The 19,267-nt window shown below is 39.2% G+C and overlaps 1 protein-coding gene across 2 annotated transcripts; it reads left to right on the top strand.

Annotated features, from left to right (window-relative positions):
* Window positions 1-295: 295 nt before the first annotated feature.
* LOC104665190 (olfactory receptor 51E2) lies at window positions 296-17,592 on the top strand. 2 transcript variants are annotated; one of them, XM_030918527.1, is made up of 3 exons: window positions 296-498; window positions 11,925-12,003; window positions 15,031-16,253. In XM_030918527.1, exons 1-3 carry the CDS (start codon window positions 490-492, stop codon window positions 16,041-16,043), a joined length of 1,101 nt encoding a protein of 366 aa, XP_030774387.1. In that variant the 5' UTR covers window positions 296-489; the 3' UTR covers window positions 16,044-16,253. The 2 variants fall into 2 exon arrangements, with proteins under 2 accessions (XP_030774387.1, XP_010365266.1); XM_010366964.2 differs by lacking the exon at window positions 11,925-12,003 and having other exon boundaries at window positions 15,031-17,592.
* Window positions 17,593-19,267: the final 1,675 nt, after the last annotated feature.

Here is a 19,267-nt window from a genome sequence, read left to right as displayed (position 1 = left end):
TGACTGCCAGTGATTATGAGGTTCCTTTTAAGGGTAATGAAAATGTTCTAAAATTGAATTGTGATGATGTTTTTTGCACAGTTCTGTGACTTTACTAAAAACAATTGAATCATACACTATAAATGGGTGAATTTTATAGTATGTGAATTATATATCAATAAAGCTGTTAAATAAAAAAGCTTTTGAGTAAATGACACATGAACAAAAAGTTACATCAGCCCATAAAGCACATAGCCACCATAAGTAATTGCATAATGAAACGGATATAAAAGGACTATATGAGGCAAAAGAAGTCCTTCTGGGAATCTCCACACCCCGAAGACACAGTGAGTTAGTAGCACCACCACCAGGAATTGGCCTCTCAGCTCTGTGCCTGTCTCCAATCAGGCTGGAATAAGTCTCCTCATATTTGAAAGCTTGGCCCTCCCCTGGAATCTAAAGCCTCTCAGCCTTCTGAGTCAGCCTGAAAGGAACAGGCCGGACTGCTGTATGGGCTCTGTAAGTAAAACTGTTTTGTTCAGTGAAAATGCTTGACTCTAGATGAATTGGACTTTCTCACCCACAGGGAATAATTTCCTCACAATGTGCAGAATTAGATTAGATGTTGGGATGGTGGGCTGAGGAGGATGGTAGAATTTGCAGAATTATTTATTCTCAGGAAATATGTAGAGAATGGGTATTTTGTTCTGCCTGATACAGGTTAGATAACTTGTTTTTCGTCAAATGGTTTAATCAGTGTGCTAATATATTTATCACAGTCAGTGAATCTCATTTCTATGCCCAATAACTATTACTAAAAATGAAAAATTACCAACTTCGAGCACGTTGCATGCCAGCTACTGGTACTAGACACAGTGCATATCCTGTCTTATAGATGAGGAAACTGGATCACAGAAAGTTTATATTATTTGTAGATTTCAGTAAAACAATTGTTTTTGAGAGCATGAGCTTTGGAATTAAAAACACCTGGGTTAAAAATTCAGCTCTGACTTTCACTAGTTGTGTGTGATTTCAAATATGTTTCAGAACTTCTGATACTCAGTGTCTTTGCCAGAAAAATTAATTTAAAGTGAATCTAATAATACTTGCTGCATGACGATATAGTAAGAATTAAAATAATGCTTATAAAGCACTGAGGACAATAATGTTCACAAAACAAGTGTCCAGTAAATGGTAGCTATTTCTATGAGTAATATTTTTATTAATGGTGTAGATGGTCTCAAAACTAGTTAGTGTTTGAGCAATATTTTTATTAATGGTGTAGATGGTCTCAAAACTAGTTAGTGTTTGAGCAATATTTTTATTAATGGTGTAGATGGTCTCAAAACTAGTTAGTGTTTGAGCTAGAATCTGAACCCAGGTCAGTTACACACGATAGCGATACCATTGCCAATAGCATGGAGAATACTGATGACACTATACGGTCTAGTTCAGCAGATTAAGAAAGCCACAAGCTATAGCTTATAATAGTGCAGTGAAAGAAGAGTATCATCATAATCTGAGTGGGCAGGAAAATTAGTTGAGAGAATATACCTTATTTCGCAAGAGAGAAAATGAAGGTATGTATGAATTGCAGAGGATGGGTCGGAAAGATTTGAGAGTGAAGGCAGCACAAAAGAGAAGCTTGGGGGAAATTTAGTGTCTCCTTCTAAGAATATTCATTAGCCCCCCTCTAGTCTCAGATATAAACACTTAAGATTTTTTCAATGTAAGAAAAACACAATGAAATAACAGCTTCAAATACCCACTACTAACAATTGCTTGGCCTTCTTATATAGACCTCCCGAGGTTCTCATTTTCTGCATTTCAGGAGTATAATCAATTAAAAACTAATCTTTATATGTAAGGGATGAGAGAGAGAAAGACGAGGGTGTGTGTGTGCACACATGTGTGTGCATATGGTGGGTAGTAATTTTAATTAAGTGATTTACTAGAGTTCGATGCCATTTGCTGATAAATGAAGCAGGAGGAAGAGCCAGGTTTGGAAGCGAGGAGAGAATGAGTTCTATTTGTCTCATACAGAGGTTGAAGTAACTGAGTGATGATGGGTGAAGATGTCCCTCAGGGGTTGCCATAGTATTTTATTTACCTTCCATTCACCACGTGAAGCATGGAGCTTTGTTCTCCAAACTGCTATCAATTATTTTTCTAAATTACAGGTTTGATTGCTTCACTGTATTTTCACATTTCATTACTACCTTTACACTTAAAACCAGAAACTTTGCCACAGCGTTAAAGATTCTGCTAACTTTTAAAACATAGAACTCTGGAGATGCCATAATTAGATTGCAGATTTATGAGTCTTCTGGATATAAGTGCTATTTAAAGCCATGAGAATAACCAAGATATCTCAAGGAGAGCATATGAAAAGCAAAGAAAGAAGAGATACTTCTTGGGAGAAAAGCAGACTCCTCTAGAATCCCACAATTTATAAGGCAGAGAACAAAACCATTGTTTGACAAACAGAAAAAAGAAAAAAAACACCTCACAGAATAACCATCATTGAAGCTAATGAAGGAGAAAGTTTCAAGGAGGAGGAGGTAAACATTGCCAAAAGTTGAGACGAGGGAGAGAAAAACAAATCTGAGATTAAACTTTTGGACTTGGCATGTAGAAAATCACGGGTGACATCATTTGGAGGATTTTCAGAGTCATTAGGGAAAGAATTCAGATTGTTACTGAAGGTGAAGGAATAATAACCAAAGCGGACTGTTCTCCAAAGGAATTTTTATCCTTATAAAAGATACAGCAGGAAATTGAGAAAGAAACAGGGTTTATGTCTTGTATCCCTCACTATCACTATCAAAGCACAAGGCTAATTATGAAAACTATTCAATATATCCTGGTTGAAATGAATGGTTTGGAAATATCTATATAAAACTGTGGGAAGCTTTTATTGTTGAGTTAGAGTAAAACTTGAGTATTGCAGACTGCAAAAAAGCAACCAATGGTACTAAACAAGATACTAAAGAGGGAAAGGAATTTTGTTGGCATTGAATGAGAAGAGATGGAAAATGATTTACTTATTAAAAGCAAAGCTCCTTGCTTCCAGTGGTCAATAAAAGGTGAATAAAATGTTTAGAAATGTCTGGCTCTTGATGCTCTGCAAAAATTTAAGTTCATTACACTTTCCATGGAATTCAAGATTTTCATGATTTGACCTCTGGTGCTTTCTCTAGCTTCATTTCCTACAGCACCTAGCCTCACATTTAAGACTTCGATACACCCCTTCTCTTGTAGTTATCCAACAAACTGCCTTATGTTATTCTTTCATTCATGTCTCTCCTCATGTTATCAATGGCACTGCAAAAGCACACTTCTCCTGTTTTTCATCTTTATAAACTCACATCTACCCATCAAAACTTCACACAGTTATAAGTCATACAGTCTGTTAAAATTCTTGGAACTGGCTCTTCTTGACACAAAGAGACACATTCATGTATGCACACACTCCAAATCTGCCACTCCACACTATTATCTCTTCTGCCTTATCTGTTAGATACAACCTATCCTTATACACTCTACAACAATAGCATTTATCTGTTTGTCTGTTTGTCTCTGACACTGCTGATATACACTGTCTGGCATGTAGTGGATATTTAAAATTAGTCATTTTTTATTTTCAGTAAGAGTCCCTTGATTCTTGACACAGCAAACTCGGCTCCCTGTATATGTATATACATAGTTCAGTTCAGTTTGAACTGAACCAAGTGTTCATGGTTGATAGTCAGGAGCTAAAGTGGAGTTATTGGCTATGAAAAAGAATAAGGTACCCTCTTGTCTCTGAGCCCAGAGTGAATGTAGGAAGGGTGCAAGAAGATATGGTTGTAGAGTGATGGAAAGGAGAGAAATCATTCACAGATCAGGTCAAACTATATACACTATGCTTTTCTTTTGTTTTGTTTATGATCTCTCAGCAAGAAGGAGGAAAAAACTGCCAAGAAAAATGAAAATGAATAAATTGTTGAAATGAAGTAATGGGAACCGTGAAGAAGTTAGGATGAAAGAGAAATTATTCAAATAGCAATTTAATTTTTTAAAGTGGTTACATAAAATTTCCTACAACACAATGACAAAAATTACAACTCAGACATTGCATGGGTTTTAAAAATCATGAAAGCCTGAATTAATTTACATAAATGGAGCCCCTCTGTACTTTCATAACCATTTTTATTATTCATCAATGTATATGAGATATTGAAGTTACTGAACAACGGTTCTGCTCTTTCTCTCTCACTGGATTATAAACTCTCTAAGAGGGGTTTTATTTGTGTTGTCCTTTAGCTTCTAACATAGCACTATGTAAGATCCAGATACTCAGTTAATGTCCCTGACAGAGTAAAACAAGATCAAGAGAAGAAGTGTTATAAGTGCATTATTGCTCGACACTTCTACACAGGCCATTCTGAAAGCCTGGGAATTCTTCATCTCAACTTATATAAAACGCAGAAATCTTTCAAGCACTGGTTTTTCTAGAAAGCCTTCTCCAAATTCTACAAACCTACTGAATGCTCTCTTTCTGTTAATTCCATTTTAGTGTGTTTTGGTTTTTTAAAATTATTTTATCATATTTCTAGTTGACAAATAATATGGTATATATTTGTGGGATAAAATGTGATGTTGTAATACACGTATGCATTGAGGAATGATCAAATCAGGCTAATTATCATATCCATCACCTCAAATATTTATCCTTTCTTTGTGGTGAGAACATTTAAAATTCTCTCTTTTTTGTTTTTTTGGAAATATACTATACATTAACTATACTTCTTATTTCTCTAAGAGGTTTGATCATACATTTTAGATATTTTCATCACTCTCCTGAGGACACGTTATTTCAGAATCTAAAGCTATAGTTTCATTATTTGGCCAAATCATGTAACCTAGAATTTCTTATTGTTCCTCTAGTTTTCTGTTAATTTTAGTTAAATCCCTACCCCTTTTGTCACTAAGACTTCTTTCGGTGATTCTTGAGGTGGCACTTCATCAGGGTGAATGTGTGAGTCTGGATACGTTGAGGTTCCTCTCCATCCTCTCGTTTATCAACACTTACTGTCAGCCACCCAGCACCCTTTCTTTTCCCCTGAAGAATAGTTACCCTGCAACTAGCTATCTCTCATTGATTGAGCCCTCTGCAGCCAAAGCCCTAATCTCTGATTTTCCCTTCACCCCTATCTTCAACTCACCCATACCCATCTACCTTTCTGCAATTCCGTACTCAATGAAAAAAGAAATGTGATGTTTGCAATAAAGTTATATTTTTCCCTCCGAAACAAAACAGTAACATTCAATTAGGTATCTCCTAAGAAGTATGTCTTAACAAAATAGAGAGATTCTGTTCTGGAGAACTAGTCTTCAAGCCGACTGAAGAGAGAACTGTGATGGAAGGTGGCAGCACACTCTATCAGCTGGGGGTCGCCTCCTGTCTTCCTAAGCCTGGTGGGAGATCTGTGTTCTAATTCACCATCTCTTCCAAATGTGACGCCAGGTATCACATTGTAAGGGTTTATTTAATACTTAGATGCTGAAGCCATTTATTTGTCACTTCCTATGTGTGACTTTGTATTATAATGATCACTTTCTTCATATTTTCTGGCTTACCAAATTGTCTGTAAGCTTCTCTGCTTTACACACCAATGTAATATTGCTGTTCCACAGCCCCAGTGAATTTTTCTCTGGAGACAACCATAGAGGAAAAATAACGCACTACCTCTTCAGCACAATTTAAACATGCCAGAAAGAATGAAATATGATTGGCAAATTTGGGGTAAAGTGTTTATTATTAGTTCGGTTGTCTATGGCTAGAATTATCAGAGGACCGGTCACATGATATAAACACAGCTGCCAGCAAAGTGCCCTAGAGAAGAAAGATTGTATGCTGAGGCAAATTCAAAGACAAAGCAAAGTACCCACTACAGCAGTTGAAATCTGACATTTTTAAATCAATTTAAATGCGCCATTCGTAGTTTCATATTATATAAATACTCATGTCAGTTTTCTGTACAATAAAATTATTTTAATTCGATCAATACACAAACGAATATAGCTTTTTTTTGTTTTAAGCTCTCACCTTGTTTTGTACTTTTAATTCAGCATGTCAACTTTGCAGACTATCACCTCCACTTCCGTCATTTGCCTGCTCACTGGTGTTCCTGGGATGGAAGCCTTCCACACCTGGATCTCCATTCCCTTCTGCTTCCTCTATGTAACTGCTCTTTTGGGAAACAGCCTGATCCTCTTCGCTATCATCACTCAGCCCAGCCTCCATGAACCCATGTACTATTTCCTCTCCATGCTGTCTACCAATGGCCTCAGCCTATCCATATCCACTCTGGTCACCATGCTGGGTATATTCTAGTTCAAAATGAGGGAAATCAGCTTTAATGCCTGCCTGTCCCAGATGTTCTTTATTAAATCCTTCACTGTCATGGAATCCTCAGTGCTGTTGTACATGGCTTTTGATCGTTTTATGGCCATCTCTAATCCCCTCAGGTATGCCATAATTTTAACTGACTCCAGAATAGCTCAAATTGGAGTGGCAAATGTCATCAGGGGGATCCTAATGCTGACACCAATGGTAGCACTTCTTATAAGACTTTCCTACTGCTACAGCCACGTACTCCACCACTCCTACTGTTACCACCCTGATGTGATGAAGCTCTCATGCACAGACACCAGAATCAAAAGTGCAGTTGGGTTGACTGCCATGTTCTCTACTGTTGGTGTAGACTCAGTTATCATCCTCCTTTCTTATGTTTTGATCATTAGGACTGTCCTTAGCATTGCTTCCCCAGAAGAGAGGAAGAAAATCTTTGGCACATGGGTCTCCCACATTGTGGCTGTTGCTATATATTACATTCCATTGATCAGCCTGTTCTTTGTTCACAGATTTGGGAAACAAGCCCCAGCCTATATACATACTATGATTGCTAACACCTACCTGCTGATTCCCCCTGTAACGAACCCCATCATCTACAGTGTGAAAACCAAACAGATATGTAGAGGTATGATAAAAATTCTCCATTCCAAAGAAACATAAAATTTTAGAATTCCAGCACTAGATGGACCCCTCAAGATGGTATACTTCAGGTCATGTTACCAATTAAAAACAAAAACAACCAAAGAACTGGTGCCATTGAAGCTAAGCATATAATCATTTAAAGTTAAAGCTAGAATGCATGTAGAACATCAGCTAGTTTGACTACTTTATTTCCAAGATGAGGAGGTGAAGACATGGAATAGAAGAGATGAACAGCCTAAAATTAGCTTTACATCTAAAAATTCTCCTTCTCACACCACTGTTGGGTCTAAACTGTTGTTGCCTTCTGTCCCTGCCAACAGCCTTTCTATTATTATCTCATCTACTTCATAGCAGTTAGAATGACACATTATAGAAAAGTCACTCCTGTGTGAGAAATAGGTAGTATTTTCCAACTGTTCTAGTAATTTCGATTGCCATTTATTATTTGCTCTGACAAGTCATAGTTCTAAGTGTTTTTTGTGTGTATTAACACATTTTATATCTAAAACAATGTTATAAGATAATCGCTTTTATTATCAATAAGAAAACTGAGGCATGAAATGTTAAGTAGCTTGCTTAAACAGCTAGTAACTGGTGTTGCTGATGGCAGAGCACATCCATGCAGACTGACTCCAGAGCCTCCCACACTCTTAACTTTGATGCTATATTGCTACCTCTAATATAATATATAGGTATATAATTTATATATAATTTATATTTCTAAAAATTATATGAACATATATATAAACTTATATTTATAAATTATATGCTTATATATGTACATTATATTTATATTTATAAATATAAATATAGAGAGAAGTTCAGGTAATTTTTACTAGGAAACATAAAGAAGTAAAAGAATTAATTTTAAAAAACCACCACTCTAACCTCTAGAAATTTTCAGTCAAATTAGGGAGAAAAAGCCCAAATCAAATCTTCAAACCTTACAAATATATTTCTACCTGATGATCTTTCCTGACTCAAGCATATTTCGGTATTTCTCTCAGCCCTCCATCAACAATCTGCCCCAACAGAAATGGAAAGTGACTACAAATGAATTATGGTCATTTACTTATGCATTTTTAAATTTGTGTCATAATAGTCATGTAATGGCTTTATCCAGAAAGAGAATTTGTTCCACCCTGGGTATGTCCACTAATTCTCAAAATTTTTAAAGCATATATTTCAATGCCACACTAATATCACTAATTTAAGATGGGCTTTATAGTTGGTATCAGGTACAGAAATGAAGTAGAAGTAATCATTCATATCTACAGGCTTCCCCCCTCACTTTATGCAGATCTCTGCCAACTGCACCTTATTACAGGGCCTTTGATGTTATAATAATAATAATAGTAATACCTTTCCCTCAATTTCTTTCTGTATTCACTCTCATCCTTACCTGCCTTATTTTCAATTTTTAGCATTTTTATTCCCCAACGTATTACATATAGGCTGTTTCTTTTCTGGTTTCCTCATCATTCCCTATAGGGAATTTATTAAATGACTATAGTACTTATAGTACTGTAAGAATTATGTCAAATCCTCAGCCTGTTTGACATCAACATTTCAGTTTCAATTATTGTTAGTCTTCATCTTTATATGTTGGAATGTCCTGAGACTTTGTTCTCAGACCTTTTTGCTTTGTCATAATCCCTTCCTTGGTCATCCCATCCAGTATCATGTCTTTAAGTACCATCTCTATGCTGACAAAATCCAAATTAATATTTGTAGTTCAGACTCATCCCACTGCCTATGTATCAGTATCATTACTTGAATGTCTCATAATCATCTTAGAATCAACGTCTAATATACACTAATATTCCCATCAAGGAAAAAGCATGCTCACCCGCAGTCTTCCCAACTCAGTAACTCTGCCTTCCAATTTGTTGAGATAAAGCACTTGTAGTTATCCCTGATGCTTTTCTATCACTCCAATGCTACATCTGCATGTTCTGGCGACCCTTTCTTCTAGATATCTCAGATATTGATGTCTAAATTCAAGTCACTTTATACCACTTCTACTGTTACCACTGTGATGCAAGCCATCATCTTGGACCTGAATTATTATAACAGCCTTCTGGTGGGTCTTCCTTCATCCACATTTGCTTTACAGTCTATTTTCCCCCATAGTGAAGTTAGACTGATTAAACTAATCAGTTTAATACACAAGGTAGATCAAGTTCAATATACCCCAATGGCATCCTGTCTTACCCAGGAAAAATTCACAGTCACTGTAAAAGCATATAAAGATCTATATGATCTATATTCCCTCCATCAGCCCAATACTATCTTCTACTGCTCTGCCAGTGATTCACTCTATGTGACCCACACTAGCTTCCAAATATTTTCTTAAACTCGTCAAGCATGCTTCAACATCAGTTTACACATGGTATTCTCACTACCTGGAATGTTCGTCCTCCAGAGACCCACATGACTTACACTTCACTTTATATAGATCTCTGCTCAAGTGCACCCTATTACAGGGCCCTTTATAATAACAACAACAACACCTCTCCCTCAAATCCTGCCTGTATTCACTCTCATCTTTATCTGCCTTATTTTTAATTTTTAACATTTTTATACCCCAGTATATTACATATATGTTATTTATTTTCTGGTTTCATTACCACAACAATTAGGTTTTTGAGAGTAAAGAATTGGTTCCATTTATGCTATCTCCCAGCCCTAAAATAGGGCCTGCCACATAGTAAAAATAGTAGAATGTCTTAATGATCTGGCTCTGTTTACCTCTTAAGCTTCATTGCTTGCCCTCTGTACAATGCCCCAGAGACGACAAACAACCTGCATGTCCTAAGTCCCAGTAAAGAATGTCCTATCCCTTTTAAGCCTACATCCACCTAGAGCATTCTCATTCCGTTCCTTCTCCTGACTTAGAATACAAGGGGCTCTCTTCAGGGACTTTTCCTGACCTGTCTGGTCTGTCTGGTGCCCTTTGCAGGTGCTCCCGCAGCATCTTGTTCTTCTCTCTCAAGACAACTCCTTCCAAACTCTCTTGTCACCATTCTCCCCACAACAAACTCTGAGCTCACTTCTTGGGGTCAGGGACTGGGTTTATTCACTGTTGTTTCCACATTTCTATCTATAGTGTCTGCTCCATTGTAACTTTTACTCTTCATTGAATTAATGAATTAATAGTGTCTTTGATACGTAAGGATTTTGATGGCATACAAGAAGATAACAAAGTTCTCCTATACCAGAAAGTTCTTCGTATCTACAAATGTATTTTCATGAAATTTCCCATTTTGGAGAATACTGTGCCAAGTACTGCTATTTGGTATAAAAAGTTCGCTCTTTTTCATATGATCTAGTATACCCTGATCCTAATCTTGTGAAGCCTTATTTTCACTTTCCAGCATAAAACTTATTTTGTCTAGTGAATGAATGTAGGTAATAGTAAAACTTAGGAGGCCACTTTAGAGAGGTGATTTATATTTTGAATAAACTGCCAGTTTATTTCTACATATTTCTTTCCCCTTCTATTCCCTAATATGTACCCCCACAGATCATCTTTACATGTCTGTAACTCACAATGAAGCAAAAACAAAAATCCAGAGAAGCTACAGGCAGATCCGAAGTGGAAAGATGGAAAGGTTCAGATGATACAGTCCTACAGACTAGGGTTTTGTTTATTTGTTTCCATACACTACTATTACAGAGGATAGCAAATAGAGCTGAAGGAAAAGGATGGAGATACTCAGAGTCCTAAAAATAGAAAGGAGAAAAAGGAACATCAGCCTCAAGGACAACTGAGATGTTCGCACAACTTCTACAGATTCTCTTCCCCCACCTCACCTCACAAACACTAACCTGTGGACAGTCCTCCTGTCCAACAATCCTGGCAGCTTATAAGCTTCCATCTATAGGAAATTGGTAATGTAGATACCAAGACTGGGTGGGTTGCAGAACAAAAGTCATGCTCTGACCAAGATGCATAAGCTCACAATGAGTTGGGGACTTTCCTAAAAGCCAGAGCACTAGTAGTCACATGGCTACTGTTGTAGCTACTTGAACATGGTAGTGGTAGTGAAGATGGAAATAAGAGGAAACATGCAAAAGATTTTTAGAAGGAAAAATAGACAAGATCGGTTCAATAACTGGATGTGAAGGATGAGGAAATGCTATGTATCTTAAGTTTTGTCTCACATAACTAAATTCATAAGCACATTCACTTCATCCTCCTCAAATTCACCCTCCCAACAGCTTCTGGAATAGCAATCTGAAACACAAATCTATTTGTGATGTCCCTGTTTAAAACCATTTATTCACCTCCCAATTCCTACAGGATGAAGTCCTTGAGTTCACAACCTATCATCAGTTCACATCCATTGACCTCTTCAATTTCTATTTCCTTTTTGGGTGATTCTATGTTTCAGCCAAGCTACAATTGTTCATAATTCCTCTACAGAAAATTCTGTTTCTTTCATGATTTTCTGTCTGCTGAAATACGCTCTTTTTGGACCCACCCAATGACTAAATAAATACCCCTCTCAAGTTCCCATAAAAATCTGTGGCATTCACTGCTCTTTCATACTATTTCAGGTTTCTTTGGGTAGGTGTCCGTGAATACTTTAGGGCAAGGACTTTGTCTTATTCACCTCTGTCACCCTAAACTCAGCACAGTGCCTGCACAAAACTAGCATTGAGAATGTGCTTATTACACAATGAATGAATTAATTAACTCCATTGCCAGATATAGGTGACCAATAAATACTTAATGGCTGATTGATGAGAAAGTAACTCTGTTTCTGTGTTCAAAGATTATGGTGATGATGACAAGGTAAGACTCTGTGTGAGGCATACTTAGAAAGGATGGCAGATAGAACAGGTTAGTGTTAAATATTAATAAAGTATGAAGGTAACTCTGCTGGGTATGACGTAGGGGACATGTCACTGGAAGAGAGCCATCAAGCATCCTGAGGTACTGAGGATACCTCAATATCCTGGAGAAGGTGGTTGGGGTGGTTTTTTTTATCTATTTTGCTTATAACTTTGTAATCCTTTGACAAACATTTGTTTAATGTGAATAAACAAAGAGTCAGAATACATGGTTCTCCAACCAATATTATCTCTAATTAACTATGTGACCTAGGACAAAAAGCTGTCATCTCATCTGGGCTTTATCTATAATCCAGGAGCAATGAAGGGTGGCTTTGATATATTAAGGGCTGTTTTGTCAACCAGAAGAAAGGCTAGGGAAAGATATGGAGAATTGCATGTCCCTATTTTGAATTATGGAACTAAACTTTTGTAGTTTTAGAGAGGATGCAAACTCCTAAAGCCCAAGGACCATGCCTAGTCACACATGTTGTCTGTTGTGTCTAGCAGAGTGGCACATGAAGAAACACACTAATCCTCTGGCTGACTCTGTGTGCTTAGGTTAGCTTGGAGGAGTGGGAGCAGATTGTCAAAAGCCCTGTATATGTGAGTGTGGGAGTGATGGCAGAGGCAGTGGGTGCTTTGAGGTTGTTCTCCCTGGACAGGAATAGTGGGAAGCCCGTGGGAATGGCACACAAGTGGACATGGAGATATTTTTCCTCTGTCTGCCAAGTCCCTGGGGCCTCAGTTCATACTCCACAGCCTGTTCCCATGGGCTTTCTGAGGGGCATTATAAAAAAGGCCTGAACCAGAAAGCAAAACCAGTTCCAGCTGCTCTTTCCAAGTAGGACTGTACCATTCTCAGGTAAGTGCACCCTCACCTGGGGTCAGGCAGCCTTAGCTCCTGCCATCCTAAGGGACCTTGAAGACCCCACATACTGGTTCAAGTCAGGGCAGGGAGAAGTCCTTGCAGTCCCATCCACAACTTTATGGACTGGGAAGAGATGTCCCAGAGTCTTAGCAACAATCAGGAAAGGCAAGTGAAAATGAATGCAACAGCCACATTCGACCCAAAGAGAAGCTGAAATTGGGTTTAGCAGGGAGTCTACTTTAGGCAGGATGCCAGGCAACATGGGAGGGTGACGTGAGATCTTTCAGGATAGGTATTTTGGGAGATGAGATGATGGCCCAAAGTCTTATACTCTAGTGAGCATGTGCAGGTACCAGCAAGGCAGAAAATATGCTCTGCAGAGAGAGGGTTTAAGAAAGTAACCAGCTCTGGGGCCAATAAAGAATCTTGTTATCTGTCAGCACTGCATGTGGTAGCATAGCAAAAGGCATTAAGAAAGGAAATATACGTCACTGTGGTCCCCTTGATCTCCTTCCATGCCTGCTCTTTTCTTCACCCTGGGTCCCATTTCTCTGGAACACAGTGGTCTAGTGATCTGGCCTCTCTTCAGGGAAGGTTCCTTAGTTCTGTCCCACACATTACAGCATGATTTGTTTAAATTTCTGTATCCCCTTCCCCAAGCTATGATGGATACAGAAATGGATGGATGGATGCAAGATGCAAACTACCTTGTATCTCACTAAAGGATGCAATCATCTGCCTTTGAAAAGGGCTTTTCATGTTCTGATAGCAACTGGGAGCCAAATATGATATTTAATATTTGTCAAGGAGCTTAGCTGTTTTGTCTGCACAAGTTCTGAAGGTGGAGAAGAGAAAGTAGAGGCAGAAGTATGGGTTTGTAACCTTTGAACCCCGAATCTGTCCTTCCTTGCTTATCCAAGATGGGGAGAATCCGGTTCTAATCTCTTTGTATTAATGTTATCATATTGTAATTTAAGATCACTGGTATATAACCCCTCTACATTAAGACCAAATTGGAGGGCATCTCCCAGCTGCAGGAAGAACTCAGATGACGAGTGAAGAATTCTGGGGTTAGGGGAGTGCAATATAAGCAGGCTAACCTGTTTCAATGAAACAGATAATCAATGAAGACATCTGCATCATTTGTTTCCAAAAGTTAGGCCTTGCAGCCAAGGCTTTGGCGTTCTAGAGAAAATCAGCTCTAAAGACCAAGGCACCCAGGCAACCTAGCAGAGAAGAAGTTTCGTGAAGTCAGAACCAGGTGTTCAGGTGAGGGTAGGGAGTCGGGACAAAGAAACACTGGGCTTCTAAAAAAGAAATGTCTCCCCTGAGATGAATGACTTGTTGGCACAAGTTTTGGGAAAGACAAAGCTCTAAAAATATCATTGTAAAATTAATAATACTTCTCCAAAGTAAGGACTCAACTCAAACTATCCTTGGATGCAATTAAAGTGGCCTTGGAAGAAGCTTTCAGGTGTGGAGGTACTCACCAGTGTCCTGACAGCACTTTCATCTCTGAAGAAGTCATCAGAGGGAGACACTACCTTTGATTTTATGGCCACAGATGAGTTTCCTTTAATCTGAAAGAGATTGGCTTTTGGCATTTTTTTTTCTTAGTTTTTGTTTATTTATGTTCTTTTAAGCTTTAAAAAAATGTCATTGCTGTGCTTCTTATTCCTCTGGCTGACTTTAGAATTGAGGACCGGGAATCCTGAAAATTTGCAAAGTTATCTCCTATCCTCACTGCCTTGGAACACCCATTATTCCACTCTCTGTCTAATTTCTACTCATGTTTCAAGTCTAAACAGGAAGATTCCTCTGTGATCATGCCTCTCTCTTTCGCATGAATTCAATGCATACATTATGCTAGTAATGCTTCTGGAATGAAGGAATAATAGAAAGAAAGAAAGTGGAGGGAAGGAAGCAGGGAAAGTAAAATAAGAAAGGCAGCCTTATCTGGAAGGAGCTCCCAAAAGTGTATCTCTTAACACATATCAGAAAAAAGGGGTCACCAAATATCCAGACAATGAAGGTATGGATCAGTAGGAAGAATCTGAGGGAATTTGGAAAGGCTACATTTTGGAAAAAACATTGCTCTCCCAGGGTTCCCTTTTAAAAATTTAAATAAACCTTGAGAGTAGTGATGCATAAATGACTTTGAGCTGTCACAGTTCCCCCTTTGGAAGAGGGCCTCAGAGCTTATAAAAGACCCTAAGTGGGGGTGGGAGGAGACAAAAGGGGTGGGATGTCAGTTTCAAGTTTCCAGGGCATTCTCTGATTGTGCTCTATGTCCCTGCAGACTGCCAGTGTGACCTCACCCTCTCCAGTCACCCCTCCTTAGTTCCAGCTATGAGTTCCTGCAACTTCACACATGCCACCTTTGTGCTTATTGGTATCCCAGGACTAGAGAAAGCCCATTTCTGGGTTGGCTTCCCCCTCCTTTCCATGTATGTAGTGGCAGTGTTTGGAAACTGCATCGTGGTCTTCATCGTAAGGACGGAACGGAACCTGCACTCTCCGATGTACCTCTTTCTCTGCATGCTGGCAGCCATTGACCTGGCCTTATCCACATCCACCATGCCTAAGATCCTTGCACTTTTCTGGTTTGATTCCCGAGAGATTAGCTTTGAGGCCTGCCTTACCCAGATGTTCTTTATTCATGCCCTCTCAGCCATTGAATCCACCATCCTGCTGGCCATGGCCTTTGACCGTTATGTGGCCATCTGCCACCCACTGCGCCATGCTGCAGTGCTCAACAATACAGTAACAGCCCAGATTGGCATCGTGGCTGTGGTCCGCGGATCCCTCTTTTTTTTCCCACTGCCTCTGCTGATCAAGCGACTGGCCTTCTGCCACTCCAATGTACTCTCACACTCCTATTGTGTCCACCAGGATGTGATGAAGTTGGCCTATGCAGACACTTTGCCCAATGTGGTATATGGTCTTACTGCCATTCTGCTGGTCATGGGAGTGGATGTAATGTTCATCTCCTTGTCTTATTTTCTGATAATACGAACGGTGCTGCAACTGCCTTCCAAGTCAGAGCGGGCCAAGGCCTTTGGCACCTGTGTGTCACATATTGGTGTGGTACTCGCCTTCTATGTGCCACTTATTGGCCTCTCAGTGGTACACCGCTTTGGAAACAGCCTTCATCCCATTGTGCGTGTTGTCATGGGTGACATCTACCTGCTGCTGCCTCCTGTCATCAATCCCATCATCTATGGTGCCAAAACCAAACAGATCAGAACAAGGGTGCTGGCTATGTTCAAGATCAGCTGTGACAAGGACTTTCAGGCTGTGGGAGGCAAGTGACCCTTAACACTACACTTCTCCTTATCTTTATTGGCTTGATAAACATAATTATTTCCAACACTAGCTTATTTCCAGTTGCCCATAAGCACATCAGTGCTTTTCTCTGGCTGGAATAATAAACTAAAGTATGGTCCATCTACTTAAAGGACTATTATGTGGAATAATACATACTAATGAAGTATTATGTGAATTAAAGGCTACAATAAAACCAAATATAAAGATACATGATTGAAGCCAAGTTGAAAAATAACATATGCCTTGGAGGAAATGTGCTCAAATTGCTAATGATTTAGTGTTGTCCCTACTTTCTTTTTATTATTATTATTATCATTATTATTATTATGGAGGTATTGGTTAACTGTCATGTACAACTTTTTTTTGTTTGTTTTTTAGATGGGGTCTTGCTCTGTCACCAGGCTGGAGTGAAGTGGCACGATCTCGGCTCACTGCAACCTCCGCATCCTGGGTTCAAGCAATTCTTCTGCCTCAGCCTCCTGAGTAGCTGGGACTACAGGCACGTGCCACCACACCTGGCTAATTTTTTGTATGTTTCAGTAAAGGTGAAGTTTCACCATGTTGGCCAGGATGATCTTGATCTCCTGACCTTGTGATCCACCTGCCTCGGCCTCCCAAAGTGCTGGGATTACAGGTGTGAGCCACCGCACCCGGCCCGTGTACAACTTTTTAAATAGGGAATATGATAGCTGGGCATGGTGGTATGCACCTGTAGCCCCCCTACCCAGAAGGCTGAGGTGAGAGAATCACTCGAGTCCAGGAGTTTGAGGTTCAGTGACCCATGATCACACCACTACACTCCAGCCTGGGCAACAGAGCAAGACCCTGTCTCAAAGTGTACAATGGAATAACATGTCAAATGAAATAGGGAAAACGAAGCTGACCATTTATGTAAGCCAGGGCTTGTCACAGTCTCTATTGTTATTATGCATTACCTGGGAATTTACATAAGCCGTTAATAATAATGCCAACCAACATATCACGTGTGCTCACAATGTTCTGGCACTATCGTAAGTGCTTTACAGGTTTCATGTGTTCTTCATAACTTGGTGGAGTAGGTACCATTTGTGTCTCTTTATTATAAGTGAGAGAAATGAAGTTTATATTATCAAGGGGACTAAAATCACACAGCTTGTGGGCACTGCACCAAGATTTAAAATTAAATTCGATAGTTGAATACAGTTACTTAACTACCACATTATATTGCTTCCTGGGTAACATCTGCCATTTATTTCCTCAGCTGTACAAATCCTCTGTTTTCTCTCTGTTACACGCTAACATAAATGGCTTCCTGCCCTAGTTGTGGGCAACACATGCAGAATACTCTTCCTGTTTTACAGCCGCCTTTCATGGTCTTATTGCTTGCTTCTTTCCAGATTCAGGGAGAATGTTGTTGTCTATTTGTCTCTTACATCTTCTTGATCATGTCTTCATTTTTTAATGTGCTCTGTACCTGTCAAAAATTTTGAATGTACACCACATGCTATTGTCTGAACTTAAGTATAAGATAAAATAAAATTTTATTTTAAATTTTGCTGAATGTTATGCCTATTGATTTTACATTTATAGAATCCTATAAATCAGAGTTGGAGATGTGAGAGATTTCCTAGTCTTCTTTCTCACCAGTGCAGGAATCCTGACTGGAATCGTTCACACAATAGTAAGGATGCTGAATGCATCTTATTTCAATGCAGGGTATTCCCACTGTACTGTTGAGCAGATCCAGTGAGCAGCTGAGATCTGAATACAATCATTGGGCCTATATGTTCCCTCCGTAGCTTCACTAAACAAGTCTTGGGTGCAGGACTTGGGTAGATAAACCATGAGGGAGACTCTATACTGTAGGCTTTCTCTTAGGAGGAGGAAATCACAGATACTTGACGTGTAGTGATAACGGTCTCTGCCAGCATATAGATCTATGAGCATTCAACTGTGCTTCATTGTTCAGAGGCAGTAAAGTGGCTTCCAAAGTCAGGCAGTTAATCAATGCACATAGGCCAGGGCTAAGGGGAGGAAACACAATAGAAGAAATGGATGATTTATCTAAAGAAATGAAAGCGTACCCATGCTCTATAAAGTACAGATTCAGGTGTTGGGCCCCACCCTCAAATAATGAGGTCATGTGCCTCATTTTTCGAGGTTAAACTCTACTATGTCTCTCCCCACAATCTCAGTCCTCTTCTACCTTCCTGTCCATTCCTTTACCTCAATTCAGATCCTCCAGCTTACTTCCATATGCCTAAGAACATAGCCATATTGACAATTTAATGAGTAGTAGATTTCTTTCTCTCTCTTCTGTGAACAGCTAATCCCTTACTGTCTCCCACTATGATCCAGGTTGTTTATATACTCTTACCACCTCCTCTCCCTTTTCCTCTGTCCTAAGATTTTTAACTTTTAAAAGTAGCCCAGGCCGGGAAAGGTGGCTCACGCCTGTATTCCTAGCATTTTGGGAGGCTGAGGGAGGCGCATCACCTGAGGCCAGTAGTTTGAGACCAGTCTGGCCAATATGGTAAAATCCCATCTCCACTAAAAATACAAAAAATAGCCAGGTGTGATGGTGGGTGCCTGTAATCCCAGCTACTCTGGAGGCTGAGGCAGGAGGATCACTTGAACCAGGGAGGTGGAGGTTGCAGTGAGCCGAGATCCCCACCACTGCACTCCAGCCTGGACAACAGAGTGAGATTCCTTCTCAAAAAAAAAAAAAAATAGGCCAAAGACTTCTGTGCCAATGTTCATAGCAGCATTATCCACAATAACCGAAAGGTGGAAACAACCCAAATGTCCATCAACAGATGAATGGATAAACAGAATGTGGTTTATATATACAGTGGAATATTATTCAGTCTTAAAAATCTGGCACGCGCTACAACATGGATGAAACTTGAAAACATTATGCTAAATAAAATAAGCCAGATGACAAAAGGACAAATCACATATGATTCCACTTACATACAGTATCTAGAATAGGCAAATTCATAAAGAAAGAAAGTAGAATACAGGTTACCAGGGGCTGGGGAAGGGGAGGATGGAGAGTTATTGTTTATGGGTGCAGAGGTTCCGTTTGGGATAATAAAGAAGTTCTGGAAATGGATAGTGGTTATGGTTGTACAACAATATGAATTTGCTTAATGTTACTGAATTGTACATTTTATGTTTAAAATGTTAAATTTTACTTTACATATGTTTACCACAATAAAAATTACCAA

This window comes from Rhinopithecus roxellana, chromosome 15 (genome assembly GCF_007565055.1).
Source record: "Rhinopithecus roxellana isolate Shanxi Qingling chromosome 15, ASM756505v1, whole genome shotgun sequence".
Taxonomy (NCBI): domain Eukaryota; kingdom Metazoa; phylum Chordata; class Mammalia; order Primates; family Cercopithecidae; genus Rhinopithecus; species Rhinopithecus roxellana.
Note: the sequence above shows the minus strand (reverse complement) of the source record. Positions and strands in the feature narration are given on the sequence as shown.

Bases quoted from the DNA above. Each gene is read 5' to 3' on its own strand.
- LOC104665190 (XM_030918527.1), top strand. The intron at 12,004-15,030 runs GTGGTTTTTTTT...ATGTCCCTGCAG, and splicing joins TCCTGGAGAAGGTGGTTGGG to ACTGCCAGTGTGACCTCACC.